Genomic DNA, 23,264 nt, shown 5'->3' with positions numbered 1-23,264 from the left:
ATCTATTAGCAGAAGTAGAAAACAGATACAAGTTTCATACATTTTAAGGGAGTAAGAATGGATTTAATTAGAAAAAAGCATGACTTTTTTCACTTCTTTTTCAGTTATTTTCCAACACAAGAGAAACCAGGTCGTTAAGGTATGTTTTATTTGCATTGTATTATTAGTATTTGAGCTATTCTACAAAACGAATGTAAATTTATTAGTCTACGTCTATTAGTTTCGACGTAATTGTTGAACAAAGATACCCCTTCCCAGCGGTTTCCATAGTGCACGCGACATGCGAAAATGCACTGCCTGAAAGAATCACACAACCTATTCCGATTACTATGGAAACCGCTGGGAAGGGGTATCTTAATGTAATTTTATAAAGTAGGCATTGTAATCAGCATGCCACCTGAACCAAGCACAGATGAATCAAGTATTTGCCTTCGTCACACCGGGTTCTAAGCCAACCAGCTCCACGTCTGCCTTTTAGCTCATCCGTTGCAAGATGGGCTTGCCTCCACGCCAGAAACCAGACTCTCATGATTAAAACCTGACCAGTTATGGTCAAGAACAGCTCACGCCATATGAATCAGTATTTTATGCCGGACACTGCTTATTTATTTTTTTTCGAACAAACTAACTTAATTAAAATTATGACACATTTTTTTTGTAGAAGGACAACTCATTAGCTTTCGAAATAATTTTAATTTATATTGATATATCATAAGAAAAATGCTACATCAACGATTTTGTTCCGGAAAATGGCTAACGGACACACCATATGAATCAGAGAATCACACTTCAAATATTTTTATTTTGTATAAAGACGACAATTATGTAAAAAATGTAATTTGCGCCAGATAGGGCTATAGCTTAGCTATACGAAAAAAAATATTACATGCCATTTTGTTAGTTGGTTACAGAACTATACCCAAAGACATCGAAAATTTTGCCTCCGAAGAAATACCCTTAGAAAAAATGTCTTTACTTTCGGATTTATTTGGTAATTTAATTCGGCAATGTGTAAAGTTTAACGGCTTAAACTTCATACTTCCTCACGTTATTAAAATTTTAGCTATCATTACGTACTGACAGACAGAAATCAAAGTGATCATCATCATCATCATCATCATCATCATCATCATCATCATCATCATTTCAGTCATAGGACGTCCACTGCTGAACATAGGCCTCCCCCAATGCTTTCCATGTTAATCGATTGGTAGCAAAGTGATCATAACAATAGAAAATAAGAGATCCTTTTTCCTTTTCAGTTATGGAACCCTAAACCCAAAGAAATTTTAAGGCTTCCCTTAACGGTTGAAGTGGCCAACCGCAATAAAATACCTGCCCTTAGATTCCCCGCCCTTGTTAAAGAAACAAAGGAACGTAAGAATATAATACAGTGTGAGTCACGTTAAAGTGTACATATGAAAATATATGAAACTAGACCTATTTTTATCGATAAAAAAGAGGTCAAATTTTTTTTGAGATTTTTTTAAAAAAATTTATAGAATTTTTTTTCTTCCAATTACTTATTGTAAAGAAAACGTAATAACTTTTAAACTAAGCGGTATATCCTGATAAAATAAAAACAGTAATAATGCTAAATAACAGGCGATACTAAAAAAATACATAAAATACACAAAAAATGCCAACAAATAATAAAAAATGATACTTTTTGAAAAAAATCTGCTTAAAAATTCGTGTTTTTTTGGTTATTTGATAAATTTCTCCAAAAAATGCCCCTATAACAGGTAGTTTTTATTGTTGTGTATTATTCTCTATCGTATTATCTTTGTAAAACCAAAAATTGCATGTCTCTATCCCTATCATAACATTTGCTATGATAGTTTGAACAAAGGCCTACCACAACATTTTTCTCCTATACAGGTAGGGACAATTTTAATTTTAACTAAAATGCTTATTTTACTTCGAAATCTTTTGTTTTTACTTGAAATCTAACTTGTCTTTATCAAAATTACAAATCTAGAGCCATTTTCAGTTTCGTTGTTAACGAAGCGTTGAATGGCGCGCCCGGAGAGGCTTTGTTCAAACGATCATAGCAAATGTTGTGATAGGGATAGAGACATGCAATTTTTGGTTTTACAAAGGTAATACAATATAGAATAATACAAAACAATAAAAACCACCTGTCATAGGGGCATTTTTCGGAGAAATTTATCAAATAACCAAAAAAACACGAATTTTTAAGCAGATTTTTTTCAAAAAGTATCATTTTTTATTATTTGTTGGCATTTTTTGTGTATTGTATGTATTTTTTTAGTATCGCCTGTTATTTAGCATTATTACTGTTTTTATTTTATCAGGATATACTGCTTAGTTTAAAAGTTATTACGTTTTCTTTACAATAAGTAATTGGTAGAAAAAAAAATCTATAAAAAATTAAAAAAAAATCTCAAAAAAATTTTGACCACTTTTTTGTCGATAAAAATAGGTCTAGTTTCATCTATTTTCATATGTACACTTTAACGTGACTCACACTGTATATTATTATTATACAAAGTTATAGTTAGAGGGAAGTTGGAAATCTGTCTGCGCGCCAAGTTGATCGTAATAACAATTAACGAGATAAATGTGTCTGAGCTTAACAGATTTTGTTCATAAACTTACTTATGTACCGAAAAGTTGTACCTACCTACCTAAAAGCTAAGTATGTAATGCTTAGGTATGGTACGAGTATTAATTATTGAGCTTTATTGTTTAATTACTAGATAACATACCTACAAGAACGTCAAAAGTTTGTTACCTTATTTACTTTAAATTCAAACATAAGTTGAATTCCAAAATACTGGCCATTCAGCGTAACATGGAGGTAGCGAACCTCCTTTAAAAAAGCAAAGCTGCATGCGGGTGGCAACATCGAGCTTAATTACCAGACGGTAGAGGCGGCTAATTGAGCGGCAACGGGCGAATCAAACGTAGTAATCACTAGTTTCGGTTATGAAACTAGATGTGCCCGTAATTGCGTTGGCGGCGGCGATACTTAGTTTGTAGTAGAGGTGCAATTTGATGCGCTCCAGTTGAGGGGGTGGCCAGATTTTTGCATTGGTTTAACATTATTTATAGAACGTATCCTGGAGTCGGGAGGGAATATTTTTTTTAAATATTTTTAAAAGTACCACATAGGTGCATCGGTGATTTATCGTTATAGACTGGAGAAATGCTTTTTAATGAGTTTTCGTTATTGGTCCCATAATTTGAAGATCAAATCCCTCCGTCTTGGACAGATTTTTCTAAAGTTGGTAAGGCGTACTTATAACTGTTTATAGTAAAAAAGTCTTTTAGTCTAAGTAGTCTTTTTTACTATAAACACCAAGGCACGCAAGTTCGCACAGAAAATAAACGACCTTTGTTTGAAACGCCGCGGGTTTCCCCACAAGGCAGTCTACAATTTTCACGTCTATCCATCTCTCTCACCTGGGAGACGCGCAGCCGAGACAAATAGCGATGCAGACATGGAAAGTAAACTGTCGGTCGTGAAGTCTGGGGAAATTCAAATATTTTCCATGGTAACCCTACCGTGGCAATATGGCAGTTGGCTCGGAGTCGAAGTGGCGTGAAATTAGCCACAATCGCCGTCGGCGAAACATGCCACACGTAGAAAATTATTAACAAAATGGTCATTTTATTTTGCAAATTAAAAATAAATAAAAGTCAACTTACTAAAATAGTTCGTTCGTTTCAGCCGAAAGACGTCCACTGCTGGACAAAGGCCTCCCCCAAGGATTTCCACAAAGACCGGTCCTTAATTAATTTATTTACCTTATTAGTAAATTACGAGATTACACAAGCAATATGACTGCAAATGCAGCAACGAATCAGGTAATTTGTCACTGCTATCTTATCTACATAGAGACTATCGCGATTCGTCGTTAAATACCTTGTCTTCAGTAATTTCAGGGTCTCTTATAGGTGATTAGTATCTTTTAGCGAGAAATAGAAACCGTAACAAAATCTATGTGCTATTGTAAATGTTTAAACATATCAAACAATACTAACAAGTATTTTCCTCGCCTAAATAGCTCAGCTCTATGCGTTCAGCCTAAATAGACTGTTCAAATTGCAGAAATAGTTCCAGGCCACAGATTAGCATAAAACGAGCGAAGTAAGGCGCAGATGCAGCCATTGCGGCCAGACCAGCCATTCTAGTGCATAATGGCGACCGACTGCCGTCATCTGCTTTGCATGGAACTGTCTTAATGCTTAGTCTTGAAGATATGGAATTGGATGATCACACGATTAAGAAATAACTAATTGTATTATCAGTGGGATTTCACAATAAGAGCCGAAGCAAGTCGTTATTTCTACAAACTATCGCTACAAACAGGTAGCTCAGTTACAAAATTGTTGTAATTAAAAGATAAACTTGCAAATCTAATTAATATTAGGGTAACATCATCTTTGTAATCATTATAATGGTAGGTAGTAAAGGAAGCACATTAATTAATTATTAAGCCTGATCTTTCAGTACCTAAGATAAGATCGTTTGACTTTTAGCAGCATAGCTTAGTAAATAGTACTTCAAATTAAGTCGAACTTCATATTATAATAGGTACTACAGTTTCATCCTTTTGCGGGTTAAATTCTACCTTTTTAAATCTGCTTGTGATTTTACAAAGTCGTCTAATAGCAACTGCACTTTAAAGCAGCTGATACTGTTAAACCGGTACCTTTAATCGTAACTTATATTACTGTCTCAATTATATTGACGTAGGGAATGTCAGTTAGGTACAGTCAGCAAAATGTTATTCTAACTAAAGTCGCTATTTTATGTGATATTGTATGAGTGTTAAAAACATCTGGCTGTATATTGTGTCTACTCTTTTAACGTTCCAAACAAAACTCGTTATTATTTTCAACAAAAGATACAGTATACCTACAGTTAAAACTGTTAGATGACTTTTTGGTCGACTGTATACATAGTTTGCATTAACTGGAGGTGTCATAACGACGTCTAGGGAGATCAGTTAACTATTGATTCATTGCGTCGTAAATATAAATATGTATACGGAATCCGGAGGTAATCAATTTATGTGTCACTTTGACATTACGGCTGACAATTAAAGAGCTTAGTGAGAATTAATCCGAGTTATTAAAGTGAGACAGATAACATGTACATTTACCTTTGAGGTTTAATTAAATTAGAGATTTCTGCTAAAGCAGATCGTAAACGTAAGTTACAATACCGAATTATTGTGTATTTATCTTTACGAAATGGGTTCTGGACTGTATTTATAAACAGCAAATTTCAATAACTTGGCGTTGAAATACAGCTAATTCGATTACTTATCTTGTTAATACAACTACTTGGTATGGACATGGCTACAAAATTCTAATTGTTACAAAGATATTGGAATAATTTAGATGGAGCGATCTGTCGGGTGCCAAGATAACATGACTCTATAGGCACTTCTAGAGCGTTGATCGTTATACAAGCCCATTACAGGAAACTGTTTATGATTTGAATTTTAAAAGCACCTCTGCTTATGCTTAAACTTAAGTGTTTGTGTATATTACTCGCTTCCTCTAACAGCGCATAAAAGTCTACCCATCTCGGAGACTCGGCCCGCCCCCCGACTTCGCCATCATAATATTTTACTCAACGCTCTATCGCGGGTCATAAATCAAACATTGTAATGCCAGTCTGTTTAAAATAGGGAAGCCCACCATTTATACAGGATGACTCGGCAGGAATCGCTGCGCTTCTGACGCCGTCATGCATTGATGGGTAAAGTCACTGCTTTATTTTGGGCGCTACCGCCCCCGAAATAGAATTTTATTGACGAACAACCAAAGCAATTTATTCCTTTTGTACAGTTCCGTGAAAATATTGCCCGGACACAAATACTTAGTGGTAAAAACGAACGTCTCTGATATCAAAGAAATAATATTTCAGAGAAAATTACTTCCTGAAGTTTTTCTGGAGTAAAATAATAATAACCCATTTTTATGTAGGCGACAGTGGCACCAATTAAAGTGTCTTTGTATGAAATCAATACGATACAAAAACGTTTTTACCTACACGATAAAGTGCTTTGATGGTTTCAGGAGGGGTAGTTCTTTTTATGTATTTTAACCAATTTCTCTTTAACCAATGTTTTTTCTTTTCGTTGGTAGGTAACTTGTTAATCTAAAATGTCGCACCGAGAAATGAAAGTATTAAAATGTTGCAGGAGTATTTTAAAAATCTCTAGATTAAAAATTCGTAGGGAAATAGGACGAATGTTTCGTCAGTCTGGGCTTGCTAATATTCGGCAGGAAGGCAGACGCGTTTGTTTGTGTTGATTCACCGCCCTATGTCTGTCTAGCATGGTGTGTTTTGTGGTGTACCGTAGTTGGATCAAGCCTTTTTGACATCTATACTAAATATAAACAGATAAAGTTTGTGAGTTTGTAACAATTAGGTAAGCTCTGAAAATATTGTACAGATTTTGAAAATTAGTTCAAAACTAGTATTCAGAATGCTACTTTATTTCTGAGCGTTAAGGATTCACGAGCAAAAGTTAGTTAAATTATGGTACTAAGGCTGGGTTTCTGACAAACGTCAAAAATCTGTCAAACTTCTTACAAAAAACACCGGTTATCGTAATAGTTACGGTCAAAGTTAGGTGGTGCAACTCAGCCTAAGTTCAAGTCTGTGTCTGTTCACTGAACATTTTATTGCAGCCAGGAAATTTCATAATAAATTAGCAAGAACAGCGTAATGTGTCCTATTATATAGTCAAAAAATCTCTAGAAATAATGGCCATTTTATACAAGCAGCGAGCGACAACAGGGAAGTCTCGCCGCCATCTCGGAGGCGGAGTGCACCCATTGTAAGCTCCTCTAAGCTAATATTTCATTAACAGATTAATGCGCTGTTGAAGCCGCCATTGTTAATTTACTAAACACCCGCTATCTTATAGTATAACTTTGCGCTTTAAACTTTGTAGAGTCGCACGATGTTGTCGATACTCAATGGATATTGTCTTGTAAAACTGAACCTAACAGTTAATTTTGTAAAAGAGGAGAGTACTTACTCGTTCTAAAATAAATACAATTTTTGATTTCTGATTTGGAAAATAAATACTCGTAGAAAGTGAAATCAAGTCAAATTGCTGAATCTTGCTTTTTCAGCTTATTTGAATAATTCACAATTTATATTTTCAGTCAGACCTTGACTTAACTTTAAGGTACCTTTACCTGATTTCGTCTTGACACGTGCCAAAGAATTTCATTATCAAGCTGTTCGAAACGCAACGGGAACTGCTTAGTTCATTTTCCGCAATATTTACCTACCGCCGATCGATTGTGGCGCCCTCCAGCGGGTTTATGTACCGGAAACAAAGTCGCCCGTGCGTCGGTGGTACATCCGACTATACATTGTTGTTGCAAATTGCACCTTGTTACAAGTACTTAAGATGCGTCTGTGTTAAGGCTGATGTGCTGCTGTCGGTACATTGTTAGGTGAAATACCCACAGCCCTGGAAATTGGCGGGATGCGGACATCTATTGTATTGGGTATAGGTTACCGGAACAATTACTATTAGGTCTATGATTGATTAATTGCTATAGGTTTTAATAAATGATTTGTATCACAGTTGAAAATAAATTAGGCTAATACTTGTTATGATTGTGTGATGCCTTTTTGTTTTTATAAATAAAAAATAAATGACAACTGTTATAAAATTAAGAGTTGTCACTGGTTTTTAATAAGATGGCCAGCATCACAGACTCCAATAAAATAGGTCGTCCTGTAATCGTCGTCATCGATATGGCGAAGGCTATGTAAATTAGTACAAAATAAACGTTTATGTAGTGTTTTAATATTGTGGGATATTTCACATAGCTAAAGAAAGTTTTCCATTCCATAATTTTAAAATATGGCTTTCAGTTAATGATACCCCATAAAAAGGAATGAAATGGAATGATTGATAAGCGTCACGAATGGCTCTATCATAGCATTTAATTATAACGTGTCGTATGAAACGTATACTTATTTATGTCCTACCATAAAATATAACACATAATTTCGTATTTATCGGCAATAATTGGTAATAATATGGTGTGTTGGCATCGTCTCTCTAGGGAAGCCGCGTGATTGGCTTGTTACTATGTTATTAGCCCCTCGAAGTCTGGTCACCGTAAATAAAAGTTTACGAGTCGACTTTAACGCCTTTTCTGTTCCATTGACTTTTAAATGCCTTTCTTGATAACATTATTTGTGAGTAAAGGAAAATTTTCCGTCAATTTATTCATTACTTGCAACTGTAAATCAATTCATTTTGAGCTTTATGGGGATGAATGAAGTAGGTGCTTATGATCTTTTATACAGTAGAAAGTAGGAAATATTATTATTACCCTGAAAGTGACCAATTCCGAATTTTATTTCTTTACTGAGACTATAACAAAAGTTTTTCGATAAAATCTGAATATTTTATGTGTTAACTTGAAACAATAACAAGTTTCAATGGATTCTATTAGCTATATTAATTTTCCCATTGGTTTACTTGTTGGTCAATTTTAGCTCCGGTGACTGACATACAAAATGGTAAAAAAATAATTTGATAGCCATTAAAGGGTTCAATATTCGATGAGAAAAACTACGTTTAAAGTCCGCTATAAACTGCATTTCTTCAGGTACTATTTATATGACGTAGTGCAACAGAATTTCAGCTCTAGAGTCGGGGTCTATTCTATACAGTTTATAGAGATTAGAGACACGGTCTTTTCTGGACGTCTTGACAAAATTACATTAGATCAAAACTCCTGCGATGAAAAGTTAGTGTACAATCTCACTCGCTGTTTTGATAATGATTTTTAAAACAGCGAACGAGCTCTTACCTGCACAAATAACAGTAGTATTAATAGAACAAAGACAGAGCTTCATTTGACCGGAATGATCGAACGAAAGTTGTCTCAGTGTCTTATCGGCTTTCCACCTGAGAGAACTAAATTGATTTGGCCGCCCTGTGCGCTGTAGATTAAGGATTGTCTGGATTCTTATTTTTCTTGTTATTAGTTTAGGGGAATGATGTAGGAATTGATTTATTGTGGGAAATGTTTTGGTACAGTCGACAACAGTAAAAACTTTCCAGAAAAATATGAAAAATATCCTCTTTGAACCTTATTTTGTAGTTCATAACCTACCTATTGGGCAAATTGTGGAAAATGTCCTCTGTGTACGTCTAGGCCAACGAAATATTAAACTTCATTTCGGAGTAATTAACTAGGCAAAATTGTATTACAAAAATAAAAAGATTTTCTTTTTCATTGCTGTATTTACTTACCTACTTAATAACGAAATGGGTGGTATAATAAGTGAGCCTTGGACGAGGATCGGAATGTAATTATGTGAATACCGATCCGAACACTCGAGTCCGTCATTAAATGCTCAAGAATTAACGTCTCAAGCGTGTAAGAAAACACGCTACACGCTAATTAAATAAAAGTATGAAAACAGAGAAAGACGAAACTTATTAGGTGTGTGCGTAAACATTAAATAAGTAATTTAATTAGGTACATCGTTTGGTAACGTCAAAACGACACCAGTAAAAGATACATTTTGAGACGCCAATAGCTCTATGGGCCGAGTTTGATCCCTGTTGACCACAGGACTATTAAATTGTGGTTACACAAGCATACAGGAGCATATTTAGCATAACTGGGGATTAACAGGAATATTAGTAATTTGTGCTCTATAAATTAGTTTGATCACAGATAAAGATCATTGATGCGGGCGGCGCAGGACAGATCTTTGTGGAAATCCTTGGGGGAGGCCTTTGTCCAGCAGTGGACGTCATTCGGCTGAACATCAACGAACGCACGAAAGGTCATTGAAGAATTCGTCTTCAAAGCAATATTGCTACAAATTACTATAGGTACGACTGATGCAGATTCGTAATATTTAGTTATTAGTATTTTCAAAAACACGTCTTCTTGTTCACCGTGCCTAAGTAGTTTAGTTTTAAGTTGTGTAATGTTTATCCTTTCCTTCACCATGCAACTTAACTGTTGTTCAACCGTTTAGAACTTCCTATTTTTACAGCTACAAAAATAAAATAGTATAAATAGATCTGTCCTGCACTCCATTAGGATCGCCCTTAGAAGTGCTTCTTCCCTGTTTTCTCACGAAGAAATGTCTCACGCACATCTGTGTCCAATTAATCAGAAACTAGAAGGGGAAATTTGGCGGTTTAGTCTACTTATTTATTTAATTACTCATTCATTGAAAGGTGTAGTAAGTTTAACATAATCTTTAACACTTTTGGTATTCTCTGGAAGTGACATGTTGAATTTATAGAAAAGTAGGTAATATAGAAACGTATCAGTCTAAAACCTTTTTGACTCAATAAAGTGGACTCATAAAAGGGTTTTCTTAATTTTAGTTTTTTATAAAGCCTTTTGGATGTTACACCTTGTAGATTGACAACTTACAGAAGTCCATTTTTCTTTTAAACGTTTTTAAACGTCCATTAATTTAACTAATTATCAGTTTCATAAAAAGCTGTTCGTGAAAGCCAACTCAAGAGCCTCTCAAGTGAGAATAAGAGCATTTTGGGCTAGAACTTGGGCATTACGCCAAATGAATAAAACGGAAATATGAGATTTTTACAAAGATCGCGTAATGAAAGTAATTTATAAAATAAGTCTTAACTTTTTTACCTTGTTCATAGAACTACAACAGCAAATGAGAAACTATCTCTATTTATTCAGGCAAGTAAGAGACAGACTAGTATAAAAACAAATGAATAAATCATACATTACAGTTATCACTTTCCGAAAAAAAAAATGTCTGGGACATGTAGACTGTAGAGTGATCTCATAATTTTTTTGTGTTTCGGGGCATTTTTATGAAAAAGTTCTTGCACCTGTACGGCGCGTGAAGTGGCCACTTACGCCATGCTTCCACCTAATTAGCGTTTGTTAATCGCGGCTAAAATCTGTGTGCTTTATCTATAATATTATAAGGGCTATTTCGGCACTGCACGGGAATACAGCGTAGGGATATTGTACAGACATCAACTTAATACAGTAGCATTTTATGTAGTGTGTAACAGGGGCGATATTCCAACTTGTATAGTTAGACTAAATTGCTGTGGTCTGTACAAGGAGTGAAGAGCACTGGAGTCGTCTCCAAGGCCTCTCGACGCATGCACCGGGTAAGTCTTGGGAAGGACGTTTTATGCGCGTTTGTTACGTGTGGATTTTGTAGCTGCGTGGAGGCTTGATTGGTAATACTCAAAGGTTCCATTCAGTGGCCTTAAAGCTAGGGTGACTAGATGATAGGCGCTACTCTTGTACTGAAGGCTGATAATATTGATAGGATGATAATATTGACTCATCGTTTTTAAATGAGAATACATTTATGACTCATGGTTTTAGTGGATCTAATCTGGAAGTTTGATGAACGAAAATGATTCACCAAATCTGAAATTTCTGTAAATATAAAGCCCATATCGAATAGGCCGCCCTAAATGAAATAAGACTCATAATAGTCACAATATCAGTGCGCATTTATTAGACCTGTGTTCGTAATATAGCTTAACTTATAACTATTACTCTAATAAACATAAGCAATTCTGGTAATACATATACATAATACCGTAAGGAGCATTTTCGTATTTCGGGGAGCAAGTTAAACGGGTTATTATGCAAATAGGCGTTTACTCCCAACGAACATATCCGTCTATTCCAGACCTCCAGCATCCACTAAACGACGCGATTTATGATGAACTTGGTTACATTACACGGCTATTTGCAAAGAAAATTCGACTGTACGCTTTAGGAGATAGGGCTTATTTTAATCAATTTGATGGAGCTGGTTGCATAGCGCGGGCGTAGCTGTAAAGCCCGTTTTCCATCGCCAAAGAAGAATTAACTAAGCGGAACGGTCTTCGCGTACATAAAATAGGATTATTTTTCCATCGAGAAAGAGTTCGGGAGTACCATTGATTGATTTGATGAGCGAACTCATTTTTACTCTTTTTGCCCTCTTTGTCATTTTTGCTCGACGCAAACAAAAATACATGCATCGGTTTCTACTACGGTTTTCACCTTAGTAGAAACCGATGCATATATTTTTGTTTTGCGTGGGCTCACTCCGCTCGCGGTGGAAAACGGGCTTAAGGCTCTCCCACGCAACCTTAAGGGAGAGCTAGTTAATTTTGACCCTTATTCTGAATGGTAGAAGGAATAAAGCCGAATAAAGTATAACAAAGACGGAGGAGACTGCTAGTCGCCTTTCCGATACCGAGTGAATTTGATAAAGCGAATGAAATAAATTCTGCTGACCCAATGGGGCTCTATCTTAGCAACGCATTGATTTATTCATTACCACCCATTTATTTACCTAGATCAAATAAATACATGGAGGTAATGAATGCAGTCGGCACTGCCACGAATTTATCAGCTCGAGTCGTGGTACGCTTCATTGATTCGCCCATTGATATTAATTAATCAATGTAATTGATTTTTAGTAACAAAAACCTTTGTTACCTGTGTACTGTGTTCAAAATATGTAGTACCAGAATGAAGAATTTAATCAACATGGTTACTAATATAATTTCATTACCGTGATTCCATAAATTAGCCTGGAATTTCGGTCCGTCCACAAAGACAATAAATAATGAATCCGTCGATTGAACGGTCAATTCTGAATTACGTGGTAATAAAATTACTTGGTAATCTCTCCATCTGCCTATCCGTCACTGTCGCTGTCAATGCACGAATTCAAATAAAATACCGAATACACACAAAAACGGTGTCGGGTTCCGTCTACATCAGCGGTTCTCAAACTATTTTTATGATAGAGGAAATTTATGAATCGCGGACGTTAAATCGTCAATATTTGAGCTGAATATTCAAAATATTGTAGGTACCAATCTTAAAGTGCTTCGAGGCATAGAATGTATTATTTTTTTGAAAAATCTGGTTGATATAACCACTATAATAATTTAAGCCAGAAATAATCTAATCAACTGATTACAAACACATTCTACCTAAGAATCGAACCCAGCACGTATAGGATCAGATAGTCGACGAGGTCATACTAGCTGTTTATTAAGTCTAACACTAGAGTTGTAACCTCATTTATACTGACACGATTATAATAAGAAGAATTTATGTTACCTGCCGGGCTAGGATGCGTGCTGTGATAAAGTCTTATCGATGATTTTAGTCGACTAATGTATGGGCTTATCGCGTAAAACCGATAAAAGGCGCGATGAAAGCTTATCGTATCGCGCATTCTAAGCCTACAGGGGGCTTTATGGGTCTATGAAACCCATGTTAGGAACCGGTGGTCCCTTTAAACGGGCCATTAGTCCGTCACAAATCGCTGCCGGCCACGTGAGGCGCAGGATGCCATCGTAAATTTGAATTGACACCGACGCCCCGCGCGGAGGTACCAGATTGAGCGGTCAGCAGCGAACTAGGAGACTGCTTGTGTAAAATGTTCCCATTTCATAGAATACAGCCATTATGTTGCAAACATACTCTGTAAAATATGCCTTATGCAGAAAGTTTTAATAGATGTCTGACCTTTCTTTGGGAAAGCTACTCGTATTTTGCAATAGCAATTTAAGTAAGTATGCAACGTGTTTTCATTTTCACCATTATCATCATCCACTGCAGGAGAACGATACTCGCTAATTTCTCAGAAGCAAATTGATTATGAATATTTATCACAGAAATCAAGCAAAATTTTACATATCTTCACCAATATAGGTTTTATTCAGTTAAGACCATAATCTTACCGATTTTATGTCCACACTCCACAATAACGTTGTTTAGAAATACTGTCTGACGGGAGGTCAAACAAAAAGTAAAACGATAGCCATCAATTCGTCACCCAACGCTGGCGGCCACGTGAGCCTCGTAAATCTGTCTGGACACTTTCCCTATACAAAGACCCGACTGCTTATACAGTCAGCGTTAAAAGTAGCACCACAGAATAATGAAGTTTGTATAAATAAAATTAAGATTATAGCGAAAAATCTATTCAATTTTTAAGGCTGAGTTGCACCACCTAACTTTAACTATGACGATATTCGGTGCATTTTGTATGGAGTTTGACAGATATTTGACGTTTGTCAAAGTAAGATGGTGCAACCCACCCTAAGACTTTGTAGGCGTGAGTCTAAAAGTTCGATACAATGATTCCGTGTTTCGAAGGACTTTTTACCATCAGTTGGTCCGAGTGACAAATATGATGAATAGACCACAAACTGACAAAAGTTCTACTGCCCAATAAAGCTGCATAGATTTTGTTGAATTAGCAGATGTTTCTGATAGTTTACCATCACGTTTTCACAGAAATTCGTGGGTGGCTATCTTCAACACCGTGTCTGGCTGGTGTGTTAGTAAATGCAGACATAAGTTTAGATACGATACAAGATACAATACGTAGTCGGACGTTTGCCAATGATCGTAACAATAAAACTTTACTGTTGCCTGCAATATCATCCGCATTAATTTTGGTTCAACGAAATTACCTTATCTGGTTTCCTTTTATGAACCAAGTAGATACTCAGGAGATAAGAAGTAGCTGAGCATATTCAACAATAAATTGGTCGTTAGGGTAGTTTTTCGTCCTTGAATTTGCATCCGAGCAATCTAGACATGGGGTAGCGTAACAGCTGGGGCCATTTTATGGCAGGCAAAATTAATGCCCTCCCCAAGACAAAGATGTGATTTTTATTACCCAATATTACAACATTATATTGTAGAACAGCTGTTGACACGATCGTAAAGTGTAAGATAACGTCTTTCATCATTTGAACGATATAGGAAGTGACCGTAAAAATGAACATTTATGTTGTCTTCTGTGGAAGTGAAAAGTCTGTTAAAATAAACCCTTTTCTAGAAGAAGCTTACTGTTACTCTCTTTCTTACAATCTCGATGATACGAGTAGTTTTTATTTGCTAGATCTAATTGATATCCAGGGTGCCACTGTAGAGGACAGATTCATCCAGAATGCCATCACAATGTTATGAGGTGTATCCGCGAACATAACAAGGGGAGATGAGTAATTATTTACATGTATATCATGCTTACACAAATGTCACCCAGGGTAATGGAGCCGTGATTGTGGTGCGCGGGCGCTGATCGGCGATATCCTCCGCGTCCCCACGTCCTTCTGCCGTTCAATGCTCATTATGTTTTTGTAATCTCTTTTTATCCTGTATTATGTGAATGGGTTCTAGAACAAACTGTGTATGAATGGGTTCTACGAGTAATGTTGTTTTGACGTCTATTACTTTTATCTATAACCATATGTGTTCTAATGTTGTTTTGACGCCTATTAATTTTGTCTGTAAGTCTGAACTGAACAGTTTGTGCTATACGAAATGGTTTTGTAGGTACATTTATTTTCTATCAATGATTTAGGTAGCTAATGTTACTCAATATTGATCACACAGTTTAATTTGGGTAGACAATGTTAGTATAAATCTACTGGCGAGAGTGTGTCAGATTCTTGCTAAAAAGGATAGCGATTTTGAAATCTTCTACCGACAGTGTATTTTATTTGAAACAGGTATTTGTGTGGAATTATTTTATATAAGATAGATTATCGTTGTAATCCAGTTCCCTGGCCAATTGAAACAAAATTGCCAGTCAGGAACAATGAACAAAGAGTCGGCGTAGAAAAATGAAGCTTGTTGGTACCATCAAACGCCTATTACCAATTTCGTTGAAGAGGCAGTCTCCTGTTCCGCCCTCATACTGCAATAATAGTGTATGAATTGCTGCAATCCAGGGAGCATCATCCAGTTAGCCCAGTTAATAGATTGATGCGCAGCCATCGCGACGCGAGTCAGTGATACCCCGGCGCGCACTTTTTGCACACAATGCCAAAGTAAAAAACCTTTTGCGGACTTCGGGATTTTGGGATTAAGCCCTAATTAAAATTCTCATAGTGGTGCATTTATGCTACAGTGAATCGACGCTTTAGATAGATCTTCATCTGTTTTTATTTGATCCCGAGGGAAAAAATGTGTTCGTAATGGAATTGTTCTGTTGAAAGTTGTGAATTTCAAAGATGAAGATTTTGGAGACCGAAGCGAATGGTGATGAGGCCCCAGCAGTGGAGCAAACGTAAGTACAAAAGTTTAAGAGGATTTTCAAAAATATAAAAACTATCTGATCAATCCTTGGTAGAGTCAACGATTGGTTGCTTTTGTCTCCCCTTTCAGATAGTTAAAATAGTATTTATAGTAGTAGTTCGTTCAAAATTGACTGCTAACTTAATAGCTTACTTGATCCTCAGTTTATAAATAGATCAATCACATTCCTTACGGAAACCCCATTACCTACAGAAAACAATTTTGAAACACGCACCAAACGTACCCGTTAATGTCACAACATCCGTATAAAATTTTACAAACGAATAAATCACGTTACGATACGCAATTTAGAAGAGCCTAATTCGTGTTTGACAAATTGTTCGGCTACACGTCTACATATCCATTATCCAAACGGAGGTGTACATAAAAAATGACGGACTTGTTGCGACAACCCTCTGACACCTGTCACAACTGGACAAAAGCACGATGAATATTGCTTACTTTCATGTATTGTAAAAAGCTTTTTATGGAGATTATTGTAACAGCGATAATGTAACAATATTTTTGTTTCCCTTAAGAGCCATTTTACATTTTCGTGCGAATTTCTAAGATTTTGGAAGCATGAATTACTATCTTAAGCAACACCCAGAGATTATTTAATAACTGCAAAAGATAGGTCAATCCTTGTTGTTGACCATTAATGAAACGGATTTACTAAAACTCTTTTGCTTAATTCACAGTGCCCCGTCTCCCACAACCATTTTACGAAAAAATTGCCGCAGACTCATTTTCAAAGTCCTGTATCTATTATTTATGCTCATATAATAAGCTTAAAAATATAAAGTAATCATCGGACATATATTCTTGTAGTTCATTAATGAAATAGATTCTTGAATTTCATTACCATTATTGAATAAAATCTAAAAATAATTTGGCAAATTTGAAGATTAACGTCACATTTTGATCGTGGTTTTTGGTTTAAAAACACAGCAATAACTGCAATAAAAGTATCCCAAAATAAAGAATATTCATTGTAGAATTGATTTCTACAGTTATTGTTTAAATATTAGTAACCACTTTGTCAAAATATTGATGTGAATATCAGTATAAATTACAATGCGCAAGCCGACATCGATTAGTATGGCGCGAGCGCCCGTCAAGGCAGGACGTGTGTCATTTTTCCCGCCGTGACGTTTACGTGCGTTCGTGTCGTGAAGCGGTGATTTGTACGGCGACCAAATACATTTGATACTATGCCGAGAGGCTGTTTCGAGTCGGCCGGCCGAGCAGAAATTGAAATGATGAATTTTAATTTCTTTGACGGATCTGGGTGTAACTATGTATAATATGTAGGTACCATGTATTTAATTTAATAAATAAATTATAAAAAAGTATATCCATTATGATAGCACCCTTAACACAAGCATATTGGTTGCCTACTTTTGGACTAGATGGCGCTGTGAAATTGTCCAAAGATTTGTTTATTTATTTATCCGCTTTGAGTTTTGTTTCGTGAAGAAGAAAAAGAAGCGTTTTGTTCTGTTGTTAAATCTATACTAATAAAAGAGGAAAGATTTAATTGTTTGTTTGTTTGTTTGGAGGCAATAGGCTCCGAAAAAAATTTCTTTCACGATTTAGAATCCTAATTTTTTTCTATGTTGGCTATAAAATATTTTCAAAAACTTTAGTCCAAAATCTTTGATAAAATTCGACGTTTAATAAATAAATTAGATAACATATTAATACTTTTTTTTTCAGTACGATTTTAGTACTTGTTTTTCAGAAATTCTACGATTTAACTAAACTTCTAAAGTGTTTATATTTTATGCATAATTTATTAACTTCTAAAATATACATATATCCTATTGATAGATGACGTGCTTCGTATTTTATTAAAATTATTACCTGACTAGGTTAAAAAGGTGTGGAATGTTATTTTGGAGATAACTTGGTTCCATAGAAATATAGAGAGATGCTAAGTAATGCGCTGAGTTCGAAACTCAGTGTCGTATTAGAAATTCACACACACAAAGAAATCAAATTATGTGCTCATTATCCATTGCGGTATCAGTATTCAACGTTCGAATAATCTTTAGTACTATGCAAGCAATATAAACTGTTTACATAATGACGTCGCTACTGTCATCATTGCTTTCACAAGCAATATGTTCCAATTTGTCCCTTGTCACATTTCCCTTTAGTTTCTGTGATCTGTGCTTGTTTCTAAGTTGATATCAATGAAATATTCCTTAGTACTTTTGATTTAAATTATTTTTTTTATTTTGACACGTGTTTGAAAAATCAAGGTCAGATTACAATAAAATAACAAGTGAAAACGTAACATTGCATTGCAACTCGCAATTTCGCAATATTGATGAGGAGATTCCATTGGAAAGTCTGTATTCATTCCTAGGATTCCCCTAACACCATCAAATTCAAGAGAATTCAAGAGAGTGCAGTTTCCCATCTCATGCTTAGGGACCACGGTTTAAAATAGTGTGGTTGCATAGAGCCTGCAACGGGCAACCGCGTGCGCAGCTGCTCATACTAATTTTCGATACAAAAGCAAGTGTTGGCGCCCTCACGAGTTTTAGCGGAGTTCCATATGGTAGCGGGAGTAGACTTAATGGAAATCTATGCTTCTCCGACGACCAGTTGTATGTGGAATACTCCAGAGTATGCGCACACAATAGCCTGGTGATTTTAGCACCTGAAGGAAAAACAAAAAAACATTGTTTACAAAGAAATCTGCGGCAGGTGTAGTGTTTTAATTTTGTTTTAGAAAGATCTCATAATTTTGTAAGTATTCAAATATTTAAACATAATGATGTGTAGATTTTATATCAAAAAATATAATCATTTAACAAAATTAATTTTCTTAGAATATTTTAATTCTATTAGAACCATTTTCCACTTCATCGCAGAAGAAGTCGCGGGCAAAAAGCTAGTATGAAATATGTAGTATTGCCCGCGGCTTCACCCGCTTGAAATTTAGTTTGTCACAGATCGTCATAAATTATAGCCTATACATTGTAATTCTGGTCGACGCCAGGGATGGATGAGCGTCGCTGTCGCTGGCGACAGGGTCTTCTGGTTCAGGGTTCATGGCGTAGGTCTCAGGCAAAATGAAATCCACTCGTAGAAATTAATAAACTCAGTGTATTCACGAAAATAATTACACACAGCACTAGAGTCGTATCGGAACTGAGTAAACCAAAGGTCTTGCGATAGGAACGTCCGACCCGAGTGATAGTTGAACACAGACTGCCTAGTACTGCTGTACTGTACTGTAAAGTTTGATCAAAATCTGTTCAGTAGTTTTTGCGTGAAAGTGTAACAAACATCCAGACATCCACACAAACTTTCGTATATATAATATTAGTAAGACTAGTAAAAAGTAAGATAGTAAGATGAATTATTTTTGTTATTTGTTTACTTATAATAATATTTATTTATTTATTTCTTAGCTCTGTCTGATAGTGGATCTGGAGAAGATGCAATGGCCACCTCCGTAACAAAACAATAGAACCCTATGGAGTTAAGGCTTGTGTGATTCGCCTTGACGAATATTTCGTATCCAGGGTCCGATGATGAAGCTGTAAGGGGGCAGATTTTTTTTTCACTATGTGACTGTCTTTACTTTGTACTTAATATATTTTACATATTATACCTATTCGTGTTTCATTATTTGTATCCAGGGTCCGATGATGGAGCTGTAAGGGGGCAGATTTATTTTTCACTATGTGACTGTCTTTATTTTGTACTTAATATTATACAGTGTGTCCGGGCATGTAGTGATCAAACTTTAAGGGCGTAATCTAAAGACAATTTTATCGACGAAAATACTTCAAATTTGGGGCTTGACCCATTTATCGCAAAATTACAAGGATTTAAATTTATTAGTCTACGTCTATTAGTTTCGACGCAATTGTTGAACAAAGATACCCCTTCCCAGCCGGCTCCATAGCGCTGCTAACATGCGAAAATGCACTGCCTGAAAGAATCACACAACCTATTCCGACGCACTATGGAAGCGGCTGGGAAGGGGTATCTTTGTTTAACAATTACGTCGAAACTAATAGACGTAGACTAATAAATTTACACTCGTTTTGTAGAATAGCTCAAATACTAAAAAAACAATGCAAAAAAAACATACTTTAACGACCTGGTTTTTCTTGTATTGGAAAATAACTGAAAAAGAAGTGATAAAAGTCATGTATTTTTCTAATTAAATCCATTCTTACTTCCATAAAATGTATGAAACTTGTGTCTGTTTTCTACTTCTACTAATACACATTTTTATTGGCTATCGCATGATATAAAATATTTGCTCATTAATGTTAAGCTACCCACGCTTTCGCTTGTTTTTGAAGGAAGAGGTGAAAACTAAAAATGAAAAACTTAAATCCTTGTAATTTTGCGATAAATTGGTCAAGCCCCAAATTTGAAGTACTTTTATCGATAAAATTGTCCCTAGATTTCGCCCTTAAAGTTTGATCACTACAAGCCCGGACACACTATTTTACATATTATACCTATTCGTGTTTCATTATGAATCGAAATATAAAAGACTTAATAAACTCTATTAAAAAGTTAAATTAATTTATCAAGTTTGAATACCTCATTCTACCTTAAAATTAATAACTTAAATCAAGTCTTAATACGGTCACGGCTCAAGATTTTTTTGTCCATTTCAGCATTCTTTTTACTCTTTTGACGTTGCGTTGACAGCTTTTACCTAAATTCGCGCGGAATATTTTTGTGAAATGGCTCTTAAGAACTTCATATTTTTATAGGTAACAGTTCACAGGTTCTCTATATACCTAGATCAAAGACGAAGAGTGCTATTATGTAAAAAGAGATTAGATGGACAAGCATGAAAAGAATGAAGCAATGAAGAACACATTACATTTTGTCATGATAGGACGAGAGAGTGATTATCTTTTTCACGTGTCCAAGCAGATACTGTTCTGTCAAACTTTTCCAGACGTCAGGGTTGCCAACACTCAACAAGAGCCATCACTTTCTTACGCAGACCCATTTGCATATCCGACAGGTATGAGCCAATTTGTAATCACTTAAGTACAGTGTCGGGCAGGCGTGAATACTCTTTGGTGGTGCCCCTCGCCCTACTTCCTGCTTTCCTGGCGTAATAAACACTGGTTCGTCCTAAATACCCGGGTCCGGGGTCGTCGACCGGGTGCCGCACTCGTAATGCCCGTTGACAAGGGTGCCCAGGGCTGCGATTAATTTAAAAATGCACCGGAATGTGGACGCGGCACGCGAGGCGCCAACAATATCGCCGCGACATTTTTGTTGTCAACCCGTGGGAGAGCCTGTGAAACAATTACCGCATTTTCGGTTGTAGCTATCTCTTTTGCACTTACGGATGCTGGCGTGAATGGATGCGACAGAGCAGGGATACCAATATGGTTGTGTGGTGTGGGGCCTCAGATCCTCGCGTCGCCATTACTACGGTTACGGGAGGAAAATAAAGAATAAACATGCGAATTCGTATATTCGTTGTAGCTGTCATTGCATATTTTCGAAAAAGGAACCAACGTTTGAAAGTAAACAAATGAAAAGCGAAAATTTAATAACTCTATGTAAAGCCGCCACATCATGACTCACACCCAAATAAAAGTAACTTATTACGTTTACATTTATTATACGATTAACATAGTTTTACAAGCTGTATGGTACCTATAGGTAAAATTGACAAATACGAATATAAGTACTCAATGCTTTCTGATTCCCCATTGCTCTGATGCTCTCTGTAGGACCCTCTAATTTATTATGTCTGTCATGTTATTGACATTTGAAGTATTGTCCAGCCCGGTGAAGAGATGACTGATGGCAGGCCTGATGTTTAGGCGGTGATAAATTACTGTGCTGATTGTTGACCTCTAATATACTATTTTGGTTTGTGTTTTGCGTTATAGTGGTTGTAAAGTGAATGAAAGATTGCATAAGAAAAACAGATTTTGATGTCCTAATTTCTGCACTGCTTTTCACGCAAGTTATTTTTAACTAAATACAAACATACATATAACGCAGACCCTACACTTGCAATTTGCGTATTCGGCGAGATGAAAAATCTCGTTCGAAATCTAAAATATCAATAAAAAAAGATCGTACTCAATGTAGAGCCAATCAAATGATTTATTTTTCTTCTGAAAGCGGACGCGGGTCGGCCTCGGCTCATACTTGATACGGTTTGAGTATGAAAAGATATGCTTGAAAAAAGATATGTTTGGAAATATGCCTCTGAACTCCGAGGGATCTCGACAGATTTATAGGATTGTTTATTTGAATCTCGAAATCAAGAGTTTGTTTTCGAATTTCGAGTCGGATTGCGTTCCCTTTTGCGCTCGAACAAATAATTGTCTTAACTTTCAAGACGTTTATCTTTTTCATATTTAATAACCATATTTTCTCCAGGGTTCTGAAGAAGTAGGTACTATGGATTTAACCTGGATTTTTCCATGCGATGTAAGTAGATGTTATATTAAAAGTCCTTTTTAGTACCTATCTGGTATTGTTACCTATCTTCTACTATGAACTTTAGATAGAGATAGGTACCCTGTATTTTCTCTGAAGAATCCACAAAATACGAAGGAATATTTTTTGTATTAAACTATTATAAAACAAACTATGCAGTATTAAACAGTTTTTCAGTACATTTTCAGCGTTTTCAGTGTTCTAATAACTCATCTAACGTCAATATAGCTCTAAAAATAAAAAACGTATATCAGAAAACCAAGACAGCAAAGGCTGGAAACAAAGGGGCTTGTTTACGAGCTGCAGAATTACAAGCAGCGCAAGACGTGTGAAATATTTCGTCGAGACGTGTTTTTTCAGCGCGGAAAAGGCACAATAGTTGTCGGCCGTCTACTCGCTAACAACCTATTCACCTCCTGCTGCGCGCGACGTAGAATGTTACAAATTATGTATTACCTTCACAGTCGTGTTATTCGCCGAGTTTACTTTATAAAGATGTTACATTGAAGCACAAATAGTGCTTCTGAATTAAAAAGCCAGCCATGTGGGGGACTTTGGTAGTCTCCTGTTTATGTATCTGTGTATTAATTAACTTGTCGCATTATATTTTTTGAAATATTTATTATGTAAGATATGGAATGTAAAAGCCTGAAATAAAGACTATATTTATATTATTATTTATTTATTAGGGCGTAGTTAACTCT

General features: G+C 35.9%; 1 protein-coding gene across 2 annotated transcripts in view; it reads left to right on the top strand.

The window, feature by feature from the left end:
- Positions 1–23,264, top strand: part of LOC114361163 (proton channel OtopLc) — a 76,225-nt gene that overhangs the window by 14,723 nt on the left and 38,238 nt on the right. The window contains exon 1 of one of the 2 annotated variants that reach the window (XM_028316130.1): positions 15,920–16,090. The exons of the other annotated variant lie outside the window; for it this stretch is intronic. Within the exon in view, the coding sequence (XP_028171931.1) occupies positions 16,035–16,090 (56 nt within the window). The 5' untranslated portion in view covers positions 15,920–16,034. Of the gene's footprint in view, positions 1–15,919; positions 16,091–23,264 lie in introns of those variants that run through there. 2 annotated transcript variants of the gene reach the window in all.

The sequence above is a fragment of the Ostrinia furnacalis genome, unplaced genomic scaffold (assembly GCF_004193835.3).
Source record: "Ostrinia furnacalis isolate ACB-3 unplaced genomic scaffold, ASM419383v2 OfSCF5438, whole genome shotgun sequence".
Classification (NCBI taxonomy): domain Eukaryota; kingdom Metazoa; phylum Arthropoda; class Insecta; order Lepidoptera; family Crambidae; genus Ostrinia; species Ostrinia furnacalis.
The sequence above is the reverse complement of the archived record's forward strand: the minus strand, read 5'-3'. Positions and strand labels throughout refer to the sequence as shown.